Genomic DNA, 27,721 nt, shown 5'->3' on the forward strand with positions numbered 1-27,721 from the left:
TCCTACAGCTGCTGCCAGAGAATCAAAGGCTAAAATAACCGATGCAAATACCACAAATTTCTCTAGTTGTCTAACTAAATTCTGAGAAATCAAAACAAGCCCAACCTACTATTAAATCAGCAGCTCATTCAATGCCACGGAGTTCATTACTACCAACAAAAGAAAAAGCCGTGTTTGAAAATAATTTGCTGCTTGCTAGACAGCTTATACAGAAGTAATTAGTAAAGTGGACAGAATCATTAGCATTTTATTTCATGTTTGCTCTTGAAGAGGTATTCCATACATGTTTCTCCAAGTGTCTTGGCAAATCTGACACTTCACCTACTGGTGAAATCACCATTAGCCTGATAATAAAATGAAAGTCTTTTCAGATCTTTATTGGGCTTCCAGATCCCTACTAGCAGAAGGGAATATATAGCCACAGAAGGAAACTTTCCACTTAAAGCAAGCTGACTGTAAAAATGCCAATAAATCTATATGTAATTTGAAAACCTTACCAGTGAACACACTCATTTTTAGTTTATCAGAGCACAAAAATCCTCTGTTTCTGGTTTTAGTTCTGCTTTGTGTATTGTGGCCTCCTAACCTATTTTACCTTTTTTCCTCTTCAGATCCTGCTCAGGTCAGTCTCAGGTGTGTCCTAGGATTTTCCCAGACTGCATGCTGAATTGCTCTGTGAATGCTGCTTGAACTACATTTTCCCAGAAATTATTAAAAGCTTCATGTGTTATTTTGCAGTCTGTCTCTGTGAGAACATTTTCTTGTCTTATTGCTACATTAATTTGAGTTAGTCCAGTTTTGAATTTCTTTACTATATGTGCCTAAATATTTCAGGCTGCATTTAGAGCTGGTGTAAATAAATTGTAGCTTCTCCACTGGAATCCTTATGGTTGGACAAATCCATCCTAGCTCAGAATCCAACCTTTTCCTTTTGTCTTTTTTTCTCTTAAATATTTCAAGATCCATTTTGCTGTGCCATTCATGAAAAAAAGAATAGATCCTGCCATACTTAGGCAACAGATCTGATGATATTTTGAGCATTTTTTTAATGAACAGGAACTCAACTTTTATTCATAAACTTATTAGGGGTGAAATCTGCTTCTGTAGGTAGGGTCAGGTCTAAATCTCTATACCATGTAAATTTTCTTTTGAATCTCCAAACAAGGAACAAACCAGTACTGAAACACTGTCAAAGCTATGATTAGCCTCTGCATTTATTTTATTGGAAGAACAACTCATATTAGTAGTGAATAGGAGTGGAAAGAAAATTTGAAAGACAAAGCAAAATATTAGGGTAATGAATCACAGGGAAATCAGAACCACATCTGAGGCAGAACAAAAATGAAAAGCTGCTGTAACAAATCTTTGGGTCACTTCTATTTAGGCTTTTTTTACTGGGCATAGAGACATGAAAGTAGGACCGCATACACAACCTGCAAGTCCACAATGATTGTTTTATTTATTGCTGATAAACAAGGAATGGGTTGGGATTGGTATGTCATTAGGCTAAGCATTAACATGCTTGCCAACCCCCATAATAGCCAAGCAATTATGAATGAGGTGGGAGAAACATTAACTTCCATTGCTCCTTGGAAAAGGCTGGTCCTCTGTCTTGATGAACTGTTGTCTTTCTCCTCTCTGCTCTCTCATGCTGTCATGTCAGCACCTATTTTTTAGCCATTGATGAGTCCGTGAGTTAAACCATTACTGACTACAACCAAACCACTTCTTTGTTTCCACTCCCATCTTGCATGACATGTATCTTGCTGTCAGGCTATGGTAAGAGTGACAGCTACAACTTATAATTGACTTATCCACATAAAGCTGGACATTGGGTCACACAATCATACAATGTAGGAAGAAATCTACAGCATTTCAGTATCAGCTATGTATTATATAAGCTACATATAAGCATTATAAAGTAACTTTTGTGATAGTGGGTGTGGAAGTTCTGCATACTTAGAGTGATTAAAAATTAGGGATTTTAGGGTAACCAATACCATAGTGAAAATCTCATGTTACTGAGATTATAACTGCAGAATACAACATTGTGGAGTCTACTATTTGCTTTAAAGTTCTACATTCTATTGGTATTGTCCTTGAGAGTGCTTCAGTGATTCCTCCACTCTGAAAACTTCAGTTTCATCAGAGAAAGGTTCTGCAGGAACTAAATATACTCAGAATTACAGTCCTCCTGAGGTGAAGAACCCAGAACAAAGCTCATTCATTATTTAACCCTTCAGAAGATGGCTTAGATGGTTGCTGATCTGCACAGAAGTTTCTGTTGAATTTCTGTTGGGGTTGACCTCCATTGACAGCAAGAAGCTAAAGAATTCAGTGTAAATATAAGCACCCAGTGAGCTATCATGCAGCACACAACAGGAAAAAGATAGGCCATAGCTAGAATGAGAATCAAGGTTTAGATGTTTTTTCTTCATGGTCTATAGGATCTCATTGGGTCCTGTTCCCATTTGGGTAAAGAGGACAGTTCCACAGACAGCTCTTTCTTGATAGGCCATCCCCAGGCTGTAAAAAACGGAGCCAGGTTTTTATTCACCTGCTGAGAAAACTTCTGTGCCCACAAGTTCATCTTAGAAGGGTTGTCTTTTGGGATGGTGGACATTTTCTGGTAGTCAGAGAAGAGGTGGATGAAGGGGTCCCAACCAAACCCTTCCTGCAACTGATGGAGAAGAATATAGTGTAAAAAGTATGAAGCTCTCATTTCACTGTCATTATTCCTGCGTTACAAGCAACAGAAAATTCCACAGGTTTCTGCAGTGTCTTTTAGAATGAATGTAAAGTTAGATGAAGGCATCCAACTTTCAGGCTTCAGAACATAACTTACAGAACTACAGTACAGAAAAATACACCTTCCCATTACACTGGCCTCTCAAAACAGAGATGAAAGATGCATTGGGAGCAGCCAGAAATGTCAGCAACCTACTATACAAGCTGCTGCTTTGGGTAGAGGAAAGCTTCTTGTGCAGTGAAAAAGCATCAGAGGACACTGACAGAAAACCTAAAAAGCTCAGAAAGAAGGAGCACAGGAGAACAAGGAGTAATCAGAAAACAGGAAGGAGAGATTGTGAGCAGAGCATGCTCTGGCTAGGAATAAGAACAAAAGGGGTTCAGATAGAAAAACTGCTGTTGCATGAGTAATGAGTTTAAAGAGGGATGGAAATGTACGTTGTTGCTCAAGATGAGGTTAATATGCAGAGCTGACTTGGAACAACAGCATGACAGGATGCAGAATGTCTACTCAATGTCCATAGATCCTTACCAAGCCATGACCTACATCTCACTTTCTGATACTAAACAAATTTACACTAAATTGCATTCCACAAATCCTCCATCCTGCTGGAACAGCTAAGCAGGAGACAGCATTTCTACATTAGATGGAACAAACAGGGAGGTTATCTACCTTAGATAATCCCCTATTGATTGATTGATTGATCCCCAGGAAACTCCTGATGCTGAGACTAGCTATGGGCCAGGCAGTATCTTTTTGTGAGGAGGTTGTAGAGCCATGAGGAGGCTGAGTGGAAGGTGGGAGACAAAGGAGCCTGGTCTTGTGCCAGGTCAAAAGCAGTAAGCCAACTTATACTGGAGGTGGCTCCACACCATGTTATGTCATGTTATGCCTGAACTGCAGAATGTAGGAGCATCTCCTGGACCCTGACTTCAAGTATCCATCCCAGACACTTCTCAACTCCTTGTCACAAGAAGTCCACAGTGAAAACTGTCTGTTCCCTCCCCTGTCACTAGTCTTCTATGGGAAGAAAACAGAGATACTTGTGGGGGTGAACTGTGGCACATCCTGGACAACTGGGGGAACCAGCTTCCTGGAGCATGCTGCAAGTGCTTCTTTTTCCTAGTCTAGACAGAACCTTGGAGGTCTCCGACTTCAGTCCAAAGTTAGCAGTGAGGAGGTGGAGACAGAACAGTACAGACAGAAGTTTTGTTGTTTCATTTAAATCTGTAAATTTCTTGGGCCAATTAACTGATTTTCTAATTTTTTTATATTCTTTTTGCAGGATCTGTGTTACAGGCTTTAGTGACCACCCTGGAGAGGTAAATGGGTATCCAGGCTGAACTCTGAGAGATGGTATGCTCCATCAGGCAACGTCAGGACCAGAGGACACTGTGCTGCCATGCAAGTGTAAGAACCAGACAGGATTTCAACCTAAACAGGCCTGAAGAAGGCTGAAGACTTCCTGGGTTGAAGGAATGTGAAAAGTATCTATTTAGATATTTGGCAGCCAAACGTGGGGCTCAAAGGAATGTGGAGACCATTCTATAGAAAAAAAGAAAACATTATGGCTGTAATAAGGACAGTATACAGACAGAAATGTGATTGTTTTTTCATGTCATGTTTATCCCAGCAGTCCTGTCAGTAGCCAGACAGGAGATGGGAGATCCCAGTCTATAGGGCATGAGTGAGGCAGTGGGGCAGTGGCCAAACTGGTAAGGTAGTGTGGGAAAATCTCCCCTTTTGAAACTGTTCCACTCCATATAACTATTTTGATATTCACTGCACCAGAGAAAACAGAGGTTGACACTTCAGCTTGATGATTCAGGCATTTCTATGGGTTGTGGAAAAATCAGGATCAATAATCCTCCAATAAATACTTTCTTGTTCATATAAGATGTGAGACCTCCCAGACAAGGGGGCTGAAGGATACTCACCTCACAACGGTCAGTAGCTTAAGCCATCATAATGGACATTCGCCTTACAGTCCCCAGTTAAAATCAAGTTGAGTGCTCTCTCCATTAGACTACCAGTTGCTACAAGGATTAAGGGAAAGGGGGAAGGGAAAAATTTCTCTTGCATGCTTCCCAAGAGAATGCACTTTAATCTACGACAGGGTTCATGATTTAGAGTCTTGACAACAGTGAGGGATCCAGTTACATGTGCAGGAGTATAAGCTGAACCTGTCCCCTTGCCTCTCAATGGAATACACTGGCTCCACTCAGTGCATTGGCTGATATGAACACCCCGCTGTTTGCTATGTTTTGTAAAGAGCAGCCTACCCATGTAACTCACCAGGATACTGCCAGAAGCCTGGCTCTTCTAGACACTTTACAATACCAAGGGTTTTTTTGCCAATTAACCCAACGTCCCACAGGAAATGTGCAGCAGATTGAAGAGCTGTGCCCAAGTTTGATCATCCTTTTCCCATGCTGTGAAACAAGGACAGTTCCTGTTTCTCTCCTACGGAGAAAGATTAGTATATTGCACCTAAGCCCTCGTCCTGAGTGGCTAAGCGTAAGTCCGGCAGAAGGCGGCTTTCAGCAGACATCATCATTAGACACTCTGTCTGTACACCTCTCAGGAGCTTTCTGGACCCAAGATGAACCCAGATTGTAAGCAAACACTTATAAGGCATGACAGCTACAATCACCAGGCTGCAGACATCCTTCTGACACAGGCTTCACTGACTGCACCAAGAATACACCCGCTTCTCCCAATTACCTGCAGGTATGTCTCCAGAGCAGTCCACACCTCCCAGTCCTTCAGTTGAGCGCCTTTCTTCAGATACTCTCTGATTCTTTCCTCCCGACACTGTGACCTCAGTGCCTGATGGGCCTGATGCCTAGGAATCCCCAGCACCTTCTCATGAACATAGACAGACCAGAGGTTGCAGGTGGCCTCTGTGGTATGAGGGGGAAACTCCCATGCTGGCTGCTGTTGATTGTGTCCCAGCTCATGGACAGGACCCCAAAGACCAGTAGTTTGCATGTGCTTCATGTCTAACATCTCCTTCACTGAATCTAGGTGGCCCATGATGGGGTAGCCAGCATGCATCCAGCCTGCAAGAAAAACAGGTACCATGCTATAAGTGCTCACCCCAGTGCCTTTCAGACATAAATGACTGTATTTTTTTTCATTTTTCTAGCGCCTTTCCTCCATCGCACAAACCACACTGTGTTACCATGAATGAAAATTTTTTTCCTTTGTGAGATAAGGAAAAACTACAAGTTTCATGATAACAAATAGTTAAATAAGCAGTGCAAAGGTAGTACTGAACTACTTTTACACATAGTTAAGCACAGTTTTGCCTGCTTTCCCTTTTTATACATAAGCATACACCCATGGTTGGACTGAGGTTGAGATTTTAGGATGAGGGGAAAAAGCCTGACCATTGCCCAGAATACACCTGAACTCTCACAAACTGAGCACAGTTAACGTCAACCCAACCATGCAATAATGTGATTCAGCACCCTGGCAGAGCTTGAGTCTTCCTACATAGAGTGTGGATACTGCAGGTCTGCACTCCAGTAGTCAGCAGTGTGGATGAGACACATGGAAGTCACAGTTTGTCATGCTTAAGGGCTCCACAGTTTGTCATGCTTAAGCCTGTTCTTAACCTCACAGAATAGCTATTCTATAACAACTTCCCAGCATCTTGCTAGGCAAGAATCTTGCACTGCAAGGGATTTTACTTATGACTCCTTCTCTTCATCCCTAATTTGTCCTTCTTGAAGATTCCCAAAACTTCATATAACAGTCACCTCCTTGAATTCAAACACCTACTGTAGCAAGGGATAAGCTTTACACTCACTACCTAGGGAGCCTACACAGCTGGCTTTGATGGACACTTAAGCTTGTAGATTACCCAAGTTGGAGAATATGAATGGCAACCCCCTTCCTGCAGGAACTATTTAAGATCTTGAGCTCCCTCTTTTTTAATAAGAGGGATGCATGCATTTAGCAGCCACTAACACCCAAAAAGTTCAGGCCCAGAAATATGAGTGAATGATTTAGACTACCCAAAGCAGAAAGGAATTTTATGTCTTGTCCTGGTTTCAACCAGGGTAGAGTTAATTTTCTTCACAGAAGCTAGCGTGAGGCTATGTTTTGGATTTGGGATGAAAAAATGTTGATAAGGTGCTGATGTTTTGAGTTGTTGTTAAGTAGTCAAGGACGGTCCAGCTTCTCATGCTGGCCTGCAGCGAGCAGGCTGGGGGTGCACAGGAAGCTGGGAGGGGACACAGCTGGGACAGCTGACCCAGGCTGGCCAAAGAGATATTCCCTACCATATAACGTCATGCTCGGTATATAAAGCTGGGACGAAGAAGAAGGAAGGGGTGGAGGGACGTTCAGAGTTATGGCGTCTGTCTTCCCAAGAAACCATTATGCGTGACGGAGCCCTACTTCCCTGGAGATGGCTGAACACCTGCCTGCCCATGGGGAGTAGTGAACAAATTCCTTGTTTTGCTTTACTTGCGTGCACGGCTTTTGCTTTACTTATTAAACTGTCTTTATCTCAAACCATGAGTTTCCTCACTTTTACTCTTCCGATTCTCTCCCCCGTGCCACCGTGGGGGAGTGAGCGAGCGGCTGCGTGGTGCATAGTTGCTGGCTGGGGCTAAACCACGACAGTCTGCAGACTATGATCTTTTTAACTGGCATTTACTCAGGATAGCAGAACTTAACACTCCCAAGATCATAGAATCATAGAATCTTTAGGCTGGAAGGGACCTTTTAAGGTCATCTAGTCCAACCTCCCTGCAATGAGCAGGGACATCTTCAACTAGATCAGGTTGCTCAGAGCCCTGTCAAACCTGACTTTGAATGTTTCCAGGGATGGGGCTTCTACCACCTCTCTGGGCAACCTGTTCCAGTGGTTCACCACCATCATTGTGAAAAATTTCTTCCTTATATCTAGTCTAAATCTACCCTCTTGCAGTTTAGAACCATTACACCTTGCCCTATCACAACAGGCCCTCCTAAAAAGTCTGTCCCCATCTTTCTTATAGGCCCCCTTTAAGTACTGGAAGGCTGCAACAAGGTCTCTCCCGAGCCTTCTCTTCTCCAGTCTGATGTGCAACAAATTCTTTCCATGTCGCTTAGCAAAGGGTTAAGACATCAGGGTTCATGTCAAGCCCTTGTGTCATTGTGGGATGATGAATTTAACCAGTCTATTCTGAAAAACAACTGAACAAAACTTGTATTGCAAAGTTTCACATTTACCATATAATTTGACTCTAGATCACATGCACTCAGTTCACAATTGGAAAAGCTGAGATGGGGTAGCATCAGCTGCAAAATTACACACTCATAAGCTTTGACAGTGATACTGGTTCTACTTCTCCATTGCCATCATCTCAGGCATACATCTTTTCAGGCTAAGTTTTGCCCACAATAACGTTTGTGGAGCCCATCTCCAGTAGGTAGGCACACACAGGATTAACAATTGTCACTGAATGTGTGAGAACAGCCCTGTGGCTGAGGCAGGGAAAAAATGGAAATCAGGTCACTGTCTCCCAGCTGTATTGACTTTGCAGTGCATTCAGGAGACGATAGAATGAATAACAACATGTCAGTCAAAGCCACTGCAGTCAGCAGCTCGGCCTCTTAACATACCCAGTCAGAAGAACAGCTGAGTGAGACAACACCAGTTTTGAGAGCAGGGAAGCATCTGGAAGGGTCAATACTTTTTTTAAGCCCTGTCGTACCATGTTTCCATCTTGATGGAGTAGCTCACAATTACGCAAGGGTCGCAGTCCTTTAACACCTTACATATGTTCACAGTCTAGTTTTAGCAAAATAACCTTGAAGGAACACACATTGCTGCTAGAGGCCACTTGTCTCTTAGCCCTTGAGAAGGCCATATGGCAATGTACCTACCAAATGAGATCTGGACATCTGTTACAATCCTCTCCGGCCTTGGGAATTTTGTTGGTATGGCTGCCAATTTGCTTATTGCCACCATGATCTCATTCCACAGGGTCAGCAGTGGCTGTGGGTTCTCCATGTGGCGGATGCTGTCAGATGGCACTGTCAGGATGAGATTCTCAACAGCCAGTTCTGCCCAGGGAGCAGGGTAGTGCTGAATACAGGCCTTCCACTGGCTTTCACAGGTCTCCCCTACATCAACAACACAGAAAATCAGTTAGGCACAGCTCTGACTTTTGAGCACTTTTCTCCCAGACATCAAGCTGGAGAAAGAGACCACAGTTGTGAAATACTCTTGGAAAACAGTATGTGTTAGTTGTGTGACGGGGGTTGGTGGCTGTTAACTAGTTAATCCTCATCCTGTGCTTGGGAAGTCTCCTCAGGCTCTTTAATGGATGGGAGACAGACAGAAAAGGACTAGCATATAGCAGAGTAGTAGCATAGCAAGAACAGATCCCTATTTTCCACCTGAGAACAAGAAGCATCAGGCTTCTTCAGCATCTCTCGATCATCTCATTTCTTCTTCTCCAGCAGAGATCTGTTGTTTCATAGAACAACCTTGGGTTTGTTTAGTTTGACAGAAGAGCAAGAAGAAATTGAATACAGGAAGAGAAGAGAAACTGATGGAAAACATCGGAAATTCATCAGAGATTTACTGTAGGGAGTGGAGATGGCCATATGGGGTCACATATGCAGGCAGAGTGCAAGGCAAGCTTTGTCGTGGCAGAGGTCAGCCTGCCTCCCTCCAACACAACGGTTTCTATCAGAAATGACAATTCCAACCTCCAAGAAATGTTGGTTTGGACAAACCCTGCCCATTTTGTGACAGCTCCTTCACTTACCTCCTGCCATGTAGCAGGCACAGAGTGACTAAGTGACTTACCCAGAATCCCAGAGGACATCAAAGCCAGGAAACTAAATCTGGGTATTTTTAAACCCAGACATTTCTAAGACATTCCTAAGCACGGGGCCGTCTTTCCTTTCAGTCACAGGGATAGCAGCATCCGTGAGTGGCACTAAAGTGAAAAGCACCAAGTTAAACAAACCTACCAAGCTTGAAGAAAGGAGCTCTGACTGCCCCTTCTACCGTGACGGGCACTGTCCCCAGGACACTCCTTGCTGGTACTACGATGTAAATGAGGCCACCCCAGAGGCAGGAAATAGACTTTTTCTGGCAGGCAACATCACAGGTGCGTATTACTACTGGGGCCCGCTTCAGCTCTGTGGCATGAGAGAGATCATCCGTGTGACACCCAATCTGCACCTGGCAAACAGAAGGGTAGGAAGAGCTGACCAAAGGGCTCCAAGTATGACCTGGCAGACCGTCCGCCACACTCTGAGCCATCTGCTTCAGCACTGCCCTGCAGGGCATGCACACAGAAGCAGCTTTCTGACTCCAGCCTAGTTCAAGTTTTCAGCCTGTGAAAACAGGTGACCAGAAGCAGCCAATACAGTGAAAAAAGCTCATGAAGTTCAGTGCTACCCCTATCTCAGACAGCATTCTTACAGCTATAGTCCCATTGTTACTGGGTCAACTACATCCTTCTTCACCAGTTCAGGGTACTGCAGTGACTTCTTTCACTGTGCTGTACTTGCATTGATCATTCTTTCACCCTCCACCAGCACCAAAGTCACATCCTGTAACATATGAGTTGGAAGGATGTGATCACTACCAGCTTCTTTTATTGTGCCTGTTTCTTGGTCCTCATACAGTAAAACAAACAGCATGTGGCTGCAGGATCAGACAGAAACATTGGACTTGACTTAACTTTGTATTTCAGCTGCAGAAAGCTCACTGCAAAAAATATCCAAGCAGTTAGGCATTTATCTGCTTCATACTTTGCAGAGAATGGGATCCCAGGTAACTAGTTTATATCTGAGCTGGATACATCTACATAAGCAATAGTGACAGTACCTGACAAAAGGCGAAAGTACTGTAAAATACTGTGAAAGTACCTTACGAGAGATCTAGAGAGACAGAACTAAGTTTGGTGCACAGAAGGGCCTGAAAATCACCTTGATCAGTTCTCTTTGCACGATAACAAAACAAATACGGCTGCCTTCAGGCAGCAGCCACACTCAATTATCCTGCCAGCACACAGAAATAAGAGGAATGCAACAGAAGAGAGTGGGAAACAAGCTGAAAAATTATGACAATGCATGGAAAGTGCCACAGGGTGGCAGCAGTACGAAAGGACGGAAAGGCAGCAAAACCCGTGAGAAAACCCTTCTGCGAGCTGTTTTTGAGTGCTCACCTGACAAACGCATTGGTATGAACAGAAGCCAACTAGAGACAGCTTACCTTCAGGCCAGCACCGACCACGAGGCAAGGGAATGTTATAACTGCTGTGTGCCCTTCAGGGAGGTAGAGTCCCGTACTCCTCCAGGCTGTCTTACCTAAACGGTAAGAGAACAGAGTCCTAAACAATCAAGCACTTCTTTGGCCTGACTTTATGGATTCTGGAGATTTCAAGCTGCAACAGAAGAATCTTCCATCCTTTTTTTTTTCCCTTGCTCTACACTCACAAAATTGTCTCACATTTTACCCAGCCTGTCAGAAATACAGTTTTAAAGCAATAGTGTAGCTGCGTGAACAAGATTATTAATCACACCATTAGCAAGCAAGCCCACCCAAATTTGAACTTCTAGAAATGACAAGCTTAAATACGTTTACTAGTATATTTTAAAAATAAGAAGAAAAGAAAGAAACCAAAACCCCAACACTCTTCCACTCAGATCCTCTTACCCTAAAGCCCTCATAAGAGGTGCATACTGTGGTGGTATTAAACACAGTTGAAGTTGTAATGGTCACAAACCATTTCCTAAATAACAGACTAACAGTGACATCGCATTTTTCCTTACTGACTGGTCCAGCACAAGCTGGGGCCCACAAGAATTTCCATTTCTAGCTGACTGAAATTACAAGAAAGCCTAAAAGGACTGTCCTATGCTAGGTATAACTGTAGTGGTATGGCAGATATTGGGTACCCCAATTCAGCATGTTTCTAACAGTCTTCCCATGGAAATGCAAGTCTCCTCTACCTAGATCTCTGTAAACAATTGTGATAGACAGTGCAAAACTGATCTATCGCTACTGCACCGATCAGGCAAAATCCACTACCTGGTTCTGACATAAAGCTTACTCAAGCATATTTCAACACAAAAAGCAAAAGTTATAAAAAGAGCTGAACTGTCATAAGCCCCAAACTTACAACCTTTCCTGTCCTCCAAGAAAACTTGACCAGTTTTGTCAAGCAAAACCAAGGAAAAATGCAAATTAGACCACATTACAATGTTTCACCAATTCACCTCAGTTTTGCTGAATTTGCACCAAAGGCAGTTTTGAAATGTTGTTCAGGGTTTGCCAACATTTCTTTCTTCTTTGTTTACGTGAAATGACACAAATTCTGAATATTTCTGGTCAAACAAAATACTGTGTTCAATCCAATGCATTCAGTTCAGCCAACCCTAACAATTTTCCTCTTTGTCCTGACTAATTAGTGTTAAAATCAGTGAGCAGTTATTCCACAACTTATCTCTCCGTATATCCTCTGCACTAAGACATCGCCACTCCAGAACACCCTCCTTTATCTCATAAAACAGTTTGGAAACAACTCCTCTCAATCATATTCTAACCCCAAAAAATCAAGATTAACCTGTTCGACCTTACTAGTGGAATTTAACCTAGAATTTAAACATATCAGCTGTGAGCAGGAATCTCAGCAAGGTTGTATAGATAGAAGGCCTAAGCTTAGACAAATCATTCAGGGGGTAATTACCAAATACATTGGCTTCCGTGGTGGTGTCAGTCCAAGTAGTTCCCACCATGCTTCCAGCCTTTTGTTTTCATGCCCAAAACCAGACCTTCAGTCCATCAACTGACACAAGTTGTGAGACTGCGCTATAACTCAGGCTGAAATTATTTATACAAAAAATAACAAAAGCCTTTTGTTCCTAATTTCTACCTCTTCATAGGATGGCCCCATTGTCAGCTGTATCAGCACAACTATGGCAACAACAACCTACGGTGTAGAGCCCAGGGTTTCTCAAGAAAGCTTTCTTACCAAAGCCACTGTTCTCTGCAAGTACCCTGAGGTGCCTCTGTTAGGGGGTTCTTCTCCCACAAGTGCCTGTGCACCAACCACAACAAAGCAGGACTTTCACGTGGTGTTTCAGAGAGCTGAAATCAGGGCTGGCCACAAAAGGAGCCTGTCTGCCACTACACAGAGGTCAGTCTCCTCACAAGCCCACAATGAACTTGAACATCTGTCCCCATGTTCAGACATACACAGACACACGCACACTGAGGATGAGTGCCTCAACGATCCCAGCAACAGGATGCCTCAAGAGGAAGGGAGACACTCCTCACCTGGGTTTGTGCCATCAATTTCCACAGTGACGGGGAGGGCACAGACCCCAGCAGCAGACTTCTGCACTAGGGCTGCACTGTCCGTCATGGTGAGGGACAGCTCGGTCGCCATGCATAGAAGGACTGCCTCTTTGGAGTTGCTCTTGACAGGGCAGTGCCTGCTGACATGGGGGATCCCACTTCTCTGAAGCACTTTGGTCAAGATGCGGTGGAGCGAGGCATATGCAGGGCAGTCATGGGCTGGAATGTGCAGAAAGGCAGTGCAATCTTGGGCTAGCCTTTGCAGCCAGTCCTTCAAGGGGGCCTTAAGCTCCTCATGCTTGTCTACATGCCTGCTGAAAAGAGCAAGTGCCTTGCGGAAGTGGTAGTGCTCCCCAGCCCCCACGGCCGGGTGCTTAGCTGCCTGGATGCTCTGCCCCAGAATGCTCATCCCAAAGCGGTTCAGGATTTTGTTGCCAGGATATTTTGCCACGGCAGCTTTGTCACGGTTCTGGGAAGCCCAGTACCAGGCCTGGCCTCCAATCAATAGGCCACCTCCCTCTGCCACAAAAGCATGAACCCTCTCCGCCTCTCTGTCACTGTACGAGGAGCAGCAGTACACACTGATGTCACCTGTCAGCTGTGACACCTGTGACTTCACTTCTTCCTGAGACAGGAGGCTACAGAGTTTCTTCAGGCTGGCATTCACACCCACCAGTCCCTTTCTCCCAGCATCCAGCCAGCGGACAGCATTGAGCAGGAATCTGGCCAGCTTTGGGGAGAACAGCTGGCTCTCATGGGTTGCCACCACAACACGGCCTCGACCATAGTGTGCCGCAGCTAAGAGGCAGCGGTGTGACCCGTCCAGGCAGAGCGGGAAGGAGAGTACACCATGCACCAGCAAGATGGAGGGTATGCCCCCCGTCACCAAATCCAGCTCTGACACACCATGCAGCAGAAACTCAGCATCAAGGCCAAGGTTGGCCTGGTGCCTGCAAAATCAAGAGAGGTCCAGGTTAGTCCTCGTCACAGAATCGTTTCCACAAAAGGCCACCTTAATCATCCCTGCCTCTTCTTCCTCCCTCATCCTAGTAATCATGTTGCCAGTTCATTTAAAAAAAAAATCCGTCAGTACCTCATTTTTCTCCTTTTAAAGCTTCTGTTTTTTCAGCCAAGCAAAAAAAAAAAAAAAAAAGAACAGAGAAAGAAGAGGTCAAAAAGAAGGTTCTAGACCTCTGACTTTCAAGGGCTGCTTGAAATACATTGCAGAAACTCAAGAATCAGAAGACCTTTCGTATTTTTTAAACTGTGGCTTTAAACTGCAAATGATGTGGGGATTGGCAGATCTCCTACAACAGAAACTTTCTGTTTTATCCCACCCTAGTCATTATCAGCTAGGCAAGCCCGAAAGATTTCTCTGTGTCTTCTCCCAGCCTCGTGTTACTGTTGAGAACTGAAGAAAGGATAGCTAGGCCAGATAGGCTAGATGGACAGGCAGACACACAGCTAGACAAGTAATAAGTGACTAGAAGTTGAATCAGGGCCCTAATGCATAGTCCTCACATTACCACTAGTTGGTCTCCACCATATAAAGAGATTATACTGTGCAAAGCCCTCTTATCTCTGCTATTTCCATACAAATCCTGTATGTCACTGTGTAGAAAGTGGAGAAAGACATGTTGAATTACTGTCATTTGCTTTGTTTATACTTTCTCCTGGTTCTGCCAAACACAGTTTTCTCCCAACGTTTGGAAAGAATCTGCTGTTACATGGCCACTGCAGCCAACTCAATAAGAATAAATTATGCTGCCCTTCTGCATGCCCATAGGACAGGAATGAAATCTGCAGCTCTCCTTTTGTTATTACTTTACTGACACGCTTGGTCATACAGAGTATGTGCCCAGGCATATGGCACAGCACCTGCCTTAGAGTGCAGTCTGATTCTGTGGGTTAAGCAAAGGCCAGCAGTAAGGCCCAGGAGCACAGAGCTGTTGTGTCTTACGGAAATTACATATCTAAATTTCTCTGTGGCTCTGGATGCAATAAAAACCATTACAAAAGCACACTAAACAAGGTGTAATTGACCATTAGTAATCTTTTAATGTCTTGTTAATTACTATGTAATTTTTCTCTCCTGAATTCTCCACCTCTCTCCCTCTTCCATCCACCGTGCATGAGGCAGTGTGAACATGCCCATGCACTGTAAGTGGGAAAAAGAATGAATCAGAAAATTTTTATTAACTTCATTTGTTAGCTGCATCCTAAGCACTTTGCTGAATTCAACAGCAGAGCTTTCCACCACCTTTATTGAGAAACAAATTGAGCACCCAGAGAGTATCAAATCCAATTATTCATTTGAAAACAATAGAAATTTCATATTATATATCCACAAGGAAAAGGCTGTAAAGGAAAGACTTGCAGGGAATTCTATTGTAATTGTTGCAGCTTCCATTGCAGTGACATGAAGCTGCCACACAGAGGAAGCACAGCAGCACTCATGCTCCTAGAAGAACCCACTGCCCCTTGTGTAACTCAGCAGAAAGTGTCATGAGGCACAGCCTGGCACACCCACTGGCAACGGGAGATGGAGGAAGACGGCAGAGCAATGCCCAGGACTCTGCTGCTTGGTCTGCTGTGCAATACAACAGCCTGAGTTTTACACCTGCTGCTCCAGGACCCAGGGGGCCAGGCTGGAATCCCAAAAGAACTGGGAGCACAGAGACTTCCTGCCCACAGCTTGTGTCGGAAGCTGAGAAGGGATGTGGCACCCAGCCCGCCCCCTCAGCTCTGTGCCAGACCCTGGGCTTCACCTGCAGAAGGTGAATTTCTGCAAGGAACAGGCTAAACAGGTTTAGCAGCTGCCAGCCAGAGCCTGCCCCAGAGGGCTGGCCTGGTGCTCCATCTCCAACCTGGCTTTGAACTATGGGAAAGTTGCCCTGAATATACACACGTCTGGGGAGAGGGAGAGGTGTTAGTCCTCCCACCCCTGTCCCCGTGTTGCTGTGTGTTGCACTCAGGCACACTTGGTCCGGCAGACTGCTCTGAAAGACGACTCCCCTCATTTCCTTCCCCTTGAATGAATTCCCTGGGCCTGGCCCAGCTACCCTGGAAGCAGTCAAAGACACCATTCTTTCCAATCTCAAACAGCAGGAAGGTCCCCCTTAAATTGGAAGACAACAGTTGTATCCCACCCTGGCTAATAGCCTTTAATAAAGGACCAGCATTCGGCATCATCCTCACCTCTCACCTCAAGAATCTTCTATGAACACCTCACCTGCATAACATGATCAGTTGTTTAGAGAACAAGTTCAGATACTCACGGGACAATTAAGGGTATCTTGGAAATTTTCTTGGCGACTTTGAAGATGCCTTTCTCCACAGTGTTTCCCGTGAAGTACACGCCAGCCACGCTGGTCACCTGGTTCCCAGGGAATTCAAACAGCACCTTCTCCTTACCATGTTGATTAGCCCAGTGCCAGGCTTGGCCACCAATGAGCAGCCCTCCACCCTCCTTTACAAAGCGCACCAGGTGTTTTGCCTGTGTGCCATCATAGGCATCCATACAGTACACCCCCAGGGAGGGGCTGAGCTCTGCCCCAGCCTGTACTTTGCTGCCAGCCCTGAGCAGCAGCTGGGAGAGGGAATCCAAATGAAGATGGACCCCAACCAGGGCCTCAGGGGAAGGCTTGAGCCACTCCACAGCATTTCTGAGGAACTGGGAAAACTTGGAGTCCTTCAAGATTCCTTCATGGGAAACAACCACCATCCGGCCCTTCCCGTACTGTGAAACAGCAATCAGAACCTGCTTCTTAGAGCTCACAAGCACAGGGTAGGCATCCTCTCCAATAAGTAGCAGCTCACAAGGAACAAAACCACCAGCGAAGTCCCATGGCCCAACACCGTCCACTAACAGCTCATAGGTAGCAGAGGGTTTCATCTTCACGTCCATCTTATCTGGTGGAGAGAAGACCAACATTCTTTACAGTATGGCTCAGAAATAAAGAACAGCTGTAACAACCCTGTGGGGTAATTTCTTTGTTGTCTAGTAGGAACTCCAAACAAATGGGAATAATTTACTGGAAGCAGCTTTGTAGAAACAACTTTTTCAGGGATTTGGGATTTTTTTTGTTTGCTTGTTTGTCTTTGTTATCACACTATTTACCATTTAAACTGATTTAAACATTACATAAAGATGATGGAGGAAAAGAAAGTGACTGTTTCAACAAATTCTACTATGCATTATGGAAGACAACAGGGAAATAAAGATATTCACTTTCCCATTAACAATTTATTTGGAGAAGGAGAGTGCCAGAGGCTCCAGGAAGTCTACTAAGAACTTGCCTGGTAGAGGTGGTTTACACGGAAATAGCCAGAAAATGAAAAGACCTTATCAACACAACACACAGCATATTTAAAAATGCAGTTCACATTTTAGTTCCTAACTGGATACATACGGAGCTACATACAGTTGCTGCAAGATGGTTTTCCAAAGTTGTACTTTTCTACCTCCACTTAGGCACTATAAGCCCTTGCTTAGTATTATGAGGTGCTGTGAGGGGGAGGAGAATCAGCAGAAATGATGGAGACAACCAGCTCCCCTGGAATAACTATTAGTTTAAGTAAGTCAAACAGTACCTGTGAGAGCAGGTCTGGGCAGAGGAGATTCATGCCCTAGTTCCCTGATCCAAACTGCCACAAGATCTCAAGGAAATAATTTTCCTTTTCTGTACCTTTGTTTCACCTGCTTTCCCACCTGTGAAGTAAGGAGAGTGGTACTGACCTTGATTGCCAAGCCCTTTGAGGTTTATGGGTGACGTGCTCTATTTTAGGCTCCCTCCATTTGAAAGTTTGGCTTAGCTCTTCAGCAAAATTATCTTCTGCTGAGCTGGGGCTGCTGTGACTATGCAAACAGGAAGGTTTTGAGGTAGAGTGTATGACCCAGTCCCACCCAGTTCCTGTCATTCACAAGGCTGACTCCAAGCACAACGCCTACAGCAAGGGAAGGAGTTGCTCTGTGGCGGGCCTGGCCCTTTCCACACTGCCAAAACTGTAGCAGTGTTCTCTGGTCTTCACATACATTTCATATTTGGCTACTCTGAAAGCAAATCCCTGGCATGCAAACAGAGGAAAATGGAGAAATCCTGGAGAAGTAGCATCCTTGATTTGTATTTGTCACAAGGCCCAGGGTGCTCAGAAATGGCAACCTGATCAAGAATGACGGTACCATTCCCATTGCTTATCCTCTGGACACGCCTGGAAGCTCCTGTTTTTCACCCAAACTCTCGTGAGACTCCACTGTTGTTTTACACATGATTTATGACTCAAAGCTGCTGTCCTATTTTATCCTATTGACATAGGATAAAAACTGCATTGCCCAGTAATTTAGGGCTTGTTTGCTGGCTTAGCCTGAATTCCAGCTTTGTTTCCCTGGGTTTGAATAAGCCCTCCATTTAACGGCAAATACCAGATCTAAGTGGTTTAGGTTGTTTTACCAGGCATCATGCAACAAAGTAGTAACACAGCTTGAGAAAATACTAAAGTTTTTTTTTCTGGTGGCTTCTGTGGATTTCATACTAATGTACCTATAATGATACTCTGACCATGGTGTAGGGGAGAGGAAAAATCATGTGGATAGTTTCAGCAACTGATATTCTACCTGAGGACTACCCTACAGGACTAGATTTGAATTAAATTCAGTAAAAACCAACCCTTACTTCTTATCCCCCACCCTTCTTCTTATCACAGGATTTGAAAGCTAACATACTAGACTCCAGACCCATAAAAGAATATGGGTGCTCCTCGGAATTTATCCAGAACAAGGTGTGGCTGTCTTGGGAAGGATTTTAACTCTCTTAATTCAGTTAAGAACTGAATGCAGTTATCACCATATAACAGAATTCCTTATCTCTATGGAATCACAATTTCTCCATTTCCATTGTATTAACCATTTCAGCGTGGACTGAAGGAAGGAAGTGTACTCATTAGACCCAGAGCAGACAAAACTACAGGTGAACTCCTTTTTCTAGAGAGAGGACTTTTCTAGAGAGAGGACTGTGTCTAGAAGACACAGCAGGGACAGAGAACACCTATCTCTAACAAGAATTGCAGGAAGCTGCGGAAGACTGAGCTGTATGTCTGTCACATCAAACAGGAGGAAACAACTACTAGATCTGGGCACACAGAGAGGGAAGGGAAAGATTGTGGCTCCTAGCTGCCTCCCTTCCCATAGAAGTGCAAATTCTCTATGACAGTGTCTCGAATGAGTCAAAGACTCTCAATTCCTTGTCTTCCCTCCTGCCCCTTCCACTCGTCACCTCCACAGTTCCCACTCCCAGCAGAGCTGAGAATATTGAGAGTAGGTATTGGAGCATATATTTATAAATCCTGCCAAATTACTAGTTCTCTCCTAGCCTATCTTCTGTCTCTGACAAAGGGACAAAAACCTGATGGGAAGGTATTTGGGCTTCATTAAATGCAGACTTAAGATTCCATCATCTGCTATCCAGAAGCCATCACACCCAGGCAAAAGGGATGTTGTACAAAGGAAGGAATACCGGAAGGAATACCTCTTGGTCCACTCAGGAAGAATAGCTCTGGGAGACACGTGACCTGGGGGGAGCTCTAAGGGTGAATAAGGGAACAGACCTTGTGTGTCAAGTGCTCAGTCACTTTGAGGTGAATCTTTACAGTCCCTGTAAAGCCTGCGAGGATCTTCATGAGTAAAATGTATAGGATTGTGCAATATCGAGAGGAACATGACAAAAGGCACAGGACAGCCACTGGAGTGAATGACTTGTTAAGAATACAGGCAGCCTAAGTGAGTGATAGGCACAATTCCTGGCGCTTTGACTGCTCCTCCTAAACAAGGGGTACTCCTGGGGTTTCCAGTCTTTCCTCTCTCTCAGATTTACAGTCTAGCTGTCCACACAGTAACCAAGCACCAAGTATGCTTCAGTCAAGGCAGTAAAAAATTGGTGGGCTCTTGCTTCTTAACATGTTTATCCACAAATTGAGCAAGGAGAGGAATACTGACATTCAGCATTTGCTGGAGAGACAAAAGTACTTCTATTCATTACATCTGTTCGTCATCAACAGGGTTTTATACTAAAAGAGAGTAAATCTTTATACTAAAGATTTAAATTGGATATAAGGAAGAAAGTTTTCATGATGAGCGTGGTGAGACCCTAGATCCCAGAGAAACTGTGGATGCCCCATCAGTGGAAGTTTTCAAAGTCAGGTGGACGGGGCTTTGAGCAACCTCACTTAGTGAAAGATATCCCAGCAGGGCACGGAGGGTTGGACTAGGTGATCACTGAAAGTCCCTTCCAACCCAAACCATTCTATGATTCTCTGATTCGTGTGCTGTGTAGCAAAAATGCAAATTGAACATACATAAAAATCGCAAGTGTACTTCAAAGTTCTATGGTATATTCTTATAAAGAAAAGCAGTGTCTACACTGCAAGAGTAAGTGGTCTCTAAAGCTGGCCTAAGCATACAAGTGAGAGTCTGGGCTGATGTTAGGGCAGTAATGTACTCAGGCTCTGCCCTGCTGCACGATCAGGAACTTGCTCTTGGTCAGCATGCGCTCACATGCATACAGCATCCAGGGTTACTGTGAGGCTGGACCACTTGAGAACGGGCTTAAATTTGTGTTAATCTGAACATGGAGACACCGACTCTCAAGACTGAACATCTCAGGTATGTTCTGCATACTTCTCCACCCTTTTCAACACCTGTGAAAGCATAAGCACCATGAAGTCACCAGTGGGGTAGGCTAAAAGCAGCAAGCCATGAAATTTAAAGATAAAGCAATGTGCAAGAAGGGTGGCGAGATGAAGCAACAAATTCAGGTGCAATGGATGGCATGCAAAAGAGAATACAACATTTAAACTTGGACAATAAGCTTTCTTAAAGAACTGCTAAAAACTATGGTATAACAAGGCACCTAGTGGAGATCATAGAATCACAGAATAGCTCAAAAAAAAAAGGGACCCATAAGGATCACTGAGTCCAACTCCCTACTCCTCACAGGACTACCTAAAACTAAACCGTATGACTAACAGTGTCATCCAGATTCTCCTTGAACTCTTGACAGGCTTGGAGCCGTGACCACATCCCTGGGGCACCTGTTCCAGTGACTGACCACCCTTTCAGTGAAGAACCTTTTCCTAATGTCCAATCTGAACTTCCCCTGATACAGATGGAGAAGTGAGAGGCAGCCAAGCAAGAAAGCTTGCATGGGAAAGACAAAGTTACAAAAAAATACATTAAAAAAAGCCTTTCTAATGTTATGTAACAGAAGAACAAAGCTAAATACACCAAAGGGAAATAGAGCCAAAGAAGCAGCCGATTAGGATGTAAATTAATGACAACTCTAAAATTTGATCAAGAAAGCAATTACCAAAGGAAGTTACTGTATTTATATTTATATTTTTACAAGTACAGTGTTAAGAGTTATTAGAAAACATTGAAAATCAATTAAAAAATTTTAAATTTTTTTTTAGTAAAAGTGCAGCAGAATCACTCAGCCAATTGCCACCTGTAATTACTGGTTTTGGTGTTATTTTCATATGGCACTTTACAGCAGCAGATTACAAAACACTACAATTGCTTTAAAGGTAAGGCAAGAAAAGAACAAAATGAAAGCAGCTGATGACATCTGTCTGGATATTTTAAAATAATTTTGCATTCAGGAAGGTAATTAACATCTTAATTAAAATTAATTTTACTAATTTCCTATGAACTGAAAGCAGGCTGATGGGCTATGATCAGTAAAGACAGGGATACAGTGAATCAGCAGAGACATCTATACAAAAAAGTGCTGTTTAATCTTTTTTAATATCTATATCTGTGACACAAAAAGGACAGCACATATCACATAAATGAAGTTACCAAATAATAGAAAGTAATGTGCAGGAGCACAGGAGAAGAAATCATAACCTTACTAGAAAATAATTAAAAAAAAAAAGAGAGCTTGCCTAAAATGCAAGCTCTATGGCCTGTAGTTTTAGAAAAGTGTTGACATCTGCGGGTGAACAAGGAGCAGAGCAGCTCAGAAATCTCCAGGAACTGGAGATACAGAGCCCTTTTCCAGTCCCACGCTGGAGGGTTTAGTCTCATTTGCATGCCTGCTATAGAGCGGCTCAGATAATTTCTCTTTAAATGTCGCTAGGTTTTAAAGCAGATTAGTGCAACACCACTGTTTTCATTTGAAAAGGAACAGAGAAGAGATCTAATGCTCTTTGCATGTGGGCCCTTGCCAATCTTCTATAGTCTGCAGTGATGTGGTAAAGGATAAGGAAAAACAACAACTTTGTCTTCTAAACTAAAAGGACAGCACAGGACTTGTTTTGCTATATACTGCTGTGGAGCAAGGGAAAGCAAGGATACTGGGACAGCTCACTGAAGGGGAGACTGAAGAATGGGCTGGGTGTAACTCAGGTGGCGGGAAGTGGCGGACATCCTTAATGGCCTATCAATGGCCTATCACAGACATGTCACACAAACTAAGGGTGTAGGGTTAGACTGATGAAGTTTTGTGCCCTACTGTGGACTTCAAGAGTAGCACCACTTACTGTAACAAAACAAATGTGCAGTTCACATAAACTGAATATTGCTTCCTCCTTATCCAGCACCATTGCCCCTCACTACAAGAAGGACGTTGAGTTGCTGGAGTGTGTCCAAAGATGGGCAGCAAAGCTGGTGAGGGGTTTGGAGAACAAGTCTTATGAGCAGCCGCTGAGCAAACTGGGATTGTTTAGTTTAGAGGCTGAGGGGAGACCTTATCGCTCTCTACAACTACCTGAAAGGTGGTTGTGGCGAGGTGGGTGTTGGTCTCCTCCCAAGTAACTAGCGATAGGATGAGAGCAAATGGCCTCAAGTTGCGCCAGGGGAGGTTTAGATTGAATATTAGGAAAAATTTATTTACTGAGAGAGTGGTCAAACAGGCTGCCCAGGGAGGTGGTGGTGTCATCATCATGGGAAGTATTCAAAAAACATGTGGATGTGGCACTTCAGGACATGGTTTAGTGGGCATGGTGGTGTTGGGTTGATGGTTAGAATTGATGACCATCTTTTCCAACCTTAATGATTCTGTGATTCTGTGATTATATTTTATAATGCAACAAGCAGAAGTATTACAAGCTACCTCTGATCTCTTAAATCATATTCTTTTCCAACTCAGTATACGTGTGACACACCAACAGAGGAGCATTCAAGGTTTCTTTCGGATTCTGAGACTAACCAAGCAACCACTAAGAAGAAACATGTGCCGAGTAAAAAAAAAAGTAACACATTTACTTAGTTCTTCATTACTGCAGCTAGATAGGTATTTACTATCAATCAACGTTTTAAGGCCTTACTTCAAATAACATGGATGCACAAATCATTGCTGTTGCCCATGTCCTATAAGCTATCCCTCTGGTATTAGTTTCCCCAGGAATGTCCTCACCACACTTGAGCTGCGCTGGGTTGAATCATGTCTTCCCTGGCAGCTGGCATCAGGGGCGTCCCTGCCGATGGCTGGGCTGCCAGTCCGCCTGCCAGCTGGCCATAAATCTGAGTCGACACAGAGTGTGTGGCTTCCGTCTTTTTCCTTTCTTACACCCTGTACCTGGCCCTTTCAAGCCAATCAAGCATGAACCCAGTGCTCATGATGAGCTTGCATTCAGTTTGTGTTCCAATCACAAATGAATATTCAGGGTCGTTCCCTTTTTGTTACTCTGTTTGCTGTTATCTCGTATTGTCATTGTTGAGATTGTACAGACCCGCATACCTCACTACTTCTTATCCCCATTTTTGTGAGTCTGTGGTGCCAGCCTGATCCACACAACTGGGGAAGTGACTCTCCAGGCCATAGTCTGTCATGGCGGGGCTTTGGTCAACCTACACAGTGCAGTGACTTGAGCCATGACATACCCAGAAAGTCGACCCTTTGACAGCACCCATGGGCTAGGCCACCCCAAGTCCTGCCCTTGACTGTGCAGGACCTGGCAATAAAGCTACAGCTGAGCTGTGCTGCCCTACAACATCTTTTATGTTTTATGTCCAAACCTTGTTATCTCTAGCAAGTCTTTATATAAACCTGTTCATAAATCTAGCATGTTGCAGACCAGCTTTAGATAGGGTTCATGTCCTGGGAGGCCGTTCCAGACTCTTGCTGCAATTAATTGTTTTCAGGACATTTAACTGCCCAGGCTATTCTCTGCTATTTTAGGCAATCATCTCACTTGTCTTTCACTCTGCCTGAAAGCTATTGCCAAAATTTTCATTTTCACATCTCCTAAGGGTACCCATCAAGTTCTGAAATCTTTCCTTTGTATTGTCCCCACCTTGCTTAGTTTCAAAATTGTGTCTACCAAATATCATCTGAAAACAGGCCTGACATGACATTAAGGCTCCTTTCCAATGCTGTGGTACTATAAACATGCCTTAAAAGAGGCTTGAAAGACAGAGGAGATTCTGACCTGCCTTCCACCCATATATATCCTAGCAAAAGCATTATGGCATTGGTATCATCTAAAACACTCATTGCCTTTTTTTCTGCTATCTCTGCCTCCCTTTTCCATAAAGCCCTCCACATATAGCCAGCTTTCAACTTTTGTCTGTTGCACCCTAAGGGAGGCCCTTAAAATCTAAGCAGGCTTTGAAAAATGACTATGGGACACATCCTGCAGTACTGCATTTAAATTACTTATGTAAGAGTTTGAGAGTTTGCACTCGTATGCTGAAAACAAGGGAATGGCTGAAAATATGAGATATATAACACCGGTAAGAGGTCTCCACCAGGAGATTTCCTTTCTGTTTCACTATTTATCACTTTCCTAAACTTGGTGCTAGCATGTTTGGCAGTTGTAGCTAATATGGCACCATTTGGGATCAGGCCCAGCCAGCATGGGTTCATGAAAGGCAGGTCCTGCTTGACGAACCTGATCTCCTTCTATGACCAGGTGACCTGCCTAGTGGATGAGGGAAAGGCTGTGGATGTTGTCTACCTGGACTTTAGTAAAGCCTTTGACAGTGTCTCCCACAGCATTCTAATGGAGAAACTGGCGGCTCGTGGCTTAGACAGGTTTACTCTTCGCTGGGTGAGGAACTGGCTGGATGGCCGAGCACAGAGAGTTGTGGTGAACGGCATTAAAACCGGCTGGCGGCTGGTCACAAGCGGTGTTCCCCAGGGCACGGTTCTGGGGCTGGTCTTGTTCAGTATCTTTATAGATGATCTAGATGAGGGAATCGAGTGCTCCCTCAGTAAGTTTGCAGATGACACCAAGTTGGGTGGGAGTGTTGATCTGCTGGAGGGTAGGAGGGCTCTGCAGAGGGATCTGGACAGGCTGGATCGATGGGCAGAAGTCAACTGTATGAGGTTTAATAAGGCCAAGTGCTGGGTCCTGCACTTGGGACACAACAACCCCATGCAACGTTACAGGCTTGGGGAGGAGTGGCTAGAGAGCTGCCCAGCGGAAAGGGACCTGGGGATGCTGGTTGACAGCCGGCTGAATATGAGCCAGCAGTGTGCCCAGGTGGCCAAGAAGGCCAACAGTGTCCTGGCCTGTATCAGAAATAGTGTGGCCAGCAGGAGTAGGGAAGTGATTGTGCCCCTGTATTGAGCACTGGTGAGGCTGCACCTTGAATACTGTGTTCAGTTTTGGGCCCCTCACTACAAGAAGGATGCTGAGGTGCTGGAGCGTGTCCAGAGAAGGGCAACAAAGCTAGTGAGGGGTCTGGAGCACAAGTCTTATGAAGAGCAGCTGAGGGAACTAGGGTTGTTTAGTCTGGAGGAGGCTGAGGGGAGACCTTATTGCTCTCTACAACTACCTGAAAGGGGGTTGTGGCGACGAGGGCACTGGTCTCTTCTCCCGAGTAACCAGCGATAGGACGAGAGGAAATGGCCTCAAGTTGTGCCAGGGGAGGTTTAGATTGGATATTAGGAAAAATTTCTTCACTGAGAGGGTGGTCAGACATTAGAACAGACTGCCCAGGGAGGTGGTGGAGTCGCCATCTCTGGAAGTGTTCAAAAAACGTGTGGATGTGGCGCTTCAAGACATGGTTTAGGGAACATGGTGGCACTGGATTAATGGTTGGACTTGATGATCTTGAAGGTCCTTTCCAACCGAGTGATTCTGTGATTCTGTGATTTCTACATACTGCAATTTTTAAATGCGGGATTATGAAGTACGCAACATACAGCTGAAAAAGTACTAGTCCCAAACAGAAACTTCACTGCCAAAAATAAGGCAGATGACCAGCAAAAACTTATCTTAAACAAACACATAATTGGTTTATTGTTAGAAAATCTAGGTGGAAAGAAAGGTCAGACCCAATGAATTGGGAAGTGCAGAGAACTTGTGTACTAGTGCTGACTGGAGAATGTAAATTCAGTCCCATACAGACTCATTAGTCAGGGGACAGATGAAGTATCTCCCATGTTTTTGCTGTGTCTCTCCTAACAAGACCTGCTAGACCTGCTGGACCAGAACCAGCTTAGATGTTTCTCTGTGTTCATCAGCGTACCAGGGTCTATGCACAGAACCAGCTTTATACCTCCTCCAGATTTAATCTGCAACCAAGTAACTCATCCATGTTAAACTGCAAACTGACAGCAGCTAGAAGCTTTTAGACCAAATGCACCCAGAAACTACAATTGTTTCTTTCCCTCTCAGCCTCCCCCCTACTTACTCAGTTTGAAAGTGCACTAAAAGGATACGTTTGCTTGAGGTTGAAAAGCATGCTTTTTTTCCCAGAGGAGACCTGTAGATTTCACAGTTTACATCCACCTGCTTAAGTAACTACAGGTTCTTTATTTAGGCTCGTTTGCTACTGCTTTCTTTGGCATCGGCAGAACCATCGTAAGGCTGCTGGAGGTCACTGTGCACAGATGCAGGTTTATACTGACACAGAACAACTCCGGCTTGCATGCAGAGTCAGGAGAGATGCAACATGCATACTCACAGAGCAGTCTCATGTACTGCTGCCAAACCTTCTGTAGCCTCTCCAAAGATCCCTTCTGAACTTGGAGATCTGCATTGCACGGGCCCGTGCCCGAGATGGCAATTCGGTTTGGAAAAGCAACTCCGGAAACACTGAACAGCAGCCTGTGAGCCTCTTCCCTTTTACCTTCAGTGACCGGTTTTGTCACCGAAGGATCAAACGTCACGCCGAAGATACAGAAGGCGCACAACAAGCAGGCGTCTGCCCCGCCCTCGGACGCTCAGGGGGTGTGCGCGATCTGCCTGCGGTTGCGGAGCCCCAGCCACTTTTTTGGAGCTAGCGGCGCGGACGAGCGGCTGCGGCAGGCAAGCAGGCGGGGCCGCTGTGCAGCAAGCCCTCCCACCCAGCGCCCGTCGGGAAAGCGGGAGGCGCGAAGGGAAAGTTCAAGAAGGGCTGGGAAGACGCTTCGTCATGGGGAGTGCGCAAAGCTGCGCGGGGCAGCATTAACAGCGGGGAGCCGGTGTTAATGGCTCGCAGTGGCAGGCTGAACGCGTTCAACGCTTTTCCCTTAGTTAGTTATACCCGAAAGGATGGACAGGGTCCTGGGCTGATTTTACATCATTGAAGTTGCAAATTATTTGGCCTAAAATAGCATACAGTCCATGAGGTTTGTACAGATGTCGGGTTAGCCCAGAACCTGGTCTGCTTGTTCCTCTACACTTGCCCTAGTGCTCTTTCACATGCAGAGGGGACATCTCCTGAT

General features: G+C 44.6%; 1 protein-coding gene across 1 annotated transcript; it reads right to left on the bottom strand.

The window, feature by feature from the left end:
- Positions 1 to 2,388: 2,388 nt before the first annotated feature.
- TCAF2 (TRPM8 channel associated factor 2) lies at positions 2,389 to 27,010 on the bottom strand. Its single transcript, XM_082014051.1, has 8 exons — positions 26,980 to 27,010; positions 16,349 to 16,982; positions 13,050 to 14,020; positions 10,983 to 11,077; positions 9,731 to 9,944; positions 8,633 to 8,872; positions 5,474 to 5,811; positions 2,389 to 2,680 (listed from the first exon to the last, which is right to left on the bottom strand). The coding sequence occupies exons 1-8, from the start codon at positions 26,990 to 26,992 to the stop codon at positions 2,435 to 2,437; spliced, it is 2,751 nt and encodes a 916-aa protein (XP_081870177.1). The 5' UTR covers positions 26,993 to 27,010; the 3' UTR covers positions 2,389 to 2,434.
- Between the last annotated feature and the right edge of the window lie 711 nt (positions 27,011 to 27,721).

The sequence above is a fragment of the Phaethon aethereus genome (genome assembly GCF_964289735.1).
Source record: "Phaethon aethereus genome assembly, chromosome: 1".
NCBI classification, from domain to species: Eukaryota; Metazoa; Chordata; class Aves; order Phaethontiformes; family Phaethontidae; genus Phaethon; species Phaethon aethereus.